The sequence below is a fragment of the Amphimedon queenslandica genome, unplaced genomic scaffold (assembly GCF_000090795.2).
Source record: "Amphimedon queenslandica unplaced genomic scaffold, v1.1 AMPQUscaffold_13430, whole genome shotgun sequence".
Classification (NCBI taxonomy): Eukaryota; Metazoa; Porifera; class Demospongiae; order Haplosclerida; family Niphatidae; genus Amphimedon; species Amphimedon queenslandica.
In genome coordinates this window covers 225,397-226,631 of record NW_003546334.1, presented here as the reverse complement: position 1 = coordinate 226,631, position 1,235 = coordinate 225,397, and the positions used below count along the sequence as shown (strand labels likewise).

Genomic DNA, 1,235 nt, shown 5'->3' with positions numbered 1-1,235 from the left:
ATTAGCCATTTCTTAAAATGGCTGTAACTGAAAAAATTGAAGTCGAAATCAGCTCAAACTTTCTACACAGCATAAGGACATCAATATGTATCAGAAAATGTAATAAAAATTTGGGGTGATTTCGGAGCCATTTTTTGGAAAAAACCATGGGCTATAGCCTTGGGTACTTTTCAAAAATTGGCCGATTTCTTAAAATGGCTGTAACTTGAAAAATTAAAGTCAAAATCAGTTCAAACTTTCTACACAGCATAAGGACATCACTATGTATCAGAAAATGTAATAAAAATTTGGGGTCATTTTGTAGCCATTTTTGAAAAAACCATGGGCTATAGCCTTGGGTAATTTTCCTTTGGTAGTTTTACATGTACAGTATATGTACCTGTTCCAGTCCAGCTGTGAAGTATGGTTCATTATTAATAGTGGTGTTATTATCAAATACTGTAGTCATGTCCATGGCAGTCGATTGACTGGTAACATCCATCCTGTTGAACGGGGTGCTGTTACTATGACAACCATAGGTCCCGCCCCCTGATCCACCTGTCATCGTCTGTTCTTCATGAATCTGACCATTAGCACTTTGAATGAAAACACGAACCTGGAATATGTACAAAATTAATGTTAATCAAAATATATGATGTACATTCTAACCTACAGTATAGCTCTTGTATTTTGTGGATATATAATTTCACTAATTTTCCCTGCTAAGCATTTGCAAATAAAAAATTTTGCGAAATAATTTATTTATTCATTGAGCAAGTTGTGGCAAAGAGATTTTCAATGGAATTTAATTTTGTGACTTTTAACCCTCCACAAAATTAGCGAAATTTATTATCCACAAAATATAAGTGCTATACAGTATTATGTACATGTACAGTAGATTGCATAGAACACAAGTACTAGTACATATGTACATGTAGCTGGTAATTTGGAGGGGATATAATTTCAGTCAATTAATTGCTAAATTTTTGGTAATTAGTGGGTTTTATTCAGCAAAAAGTTACACGTACATGCATGTGCAAACTCCAAATTTGCCAACCCAACTCTAGATACATTTATTAGTATAAAATTCTTTACAATCAATTTTAAAATATATTACATGTATCTTCTCAACCACACCTACCGTTGGAAACCCGTTTGGCACAGACCCAATCGGAGACTCTATCAATTTCAATTTACTCGTAAACTCGTTAGCCACGCCCCCATCACCACTAGCCACACCTCCTTCAGACTCTGCC

The 1,235-nt window shown here is 34.7% G+C and overlaps 1 protein-coding gene across 1 annotated transcript in view; it reads right to left on the bottom strand.

The window, feature by feature from the left end:
• LOC105312582 (serine/threonine-protein phosphatase 4 regulatory subunit 1-like) overlaps positions 1–1,235 on the bottom strand; it is a 25,258-nt gene that overhangs the window by 15,226 nt on the left and 8,797 nt on the right. The window contains exons 11-12 of the mRNA XM_019995846.1: positions 1,121–1,230; positions 380–595 (exon numbers count right to left, since the gene is read on the bottom strand). Of these exons, the coding sequence (XP_019851405.1) occupies positions 380–595; positions 1,121–1,230 (326 nt within the window). The remainder of the gene's footprint in view (positions 1–379; positions 596–1,120; positions 1,231–1,235) is intronic.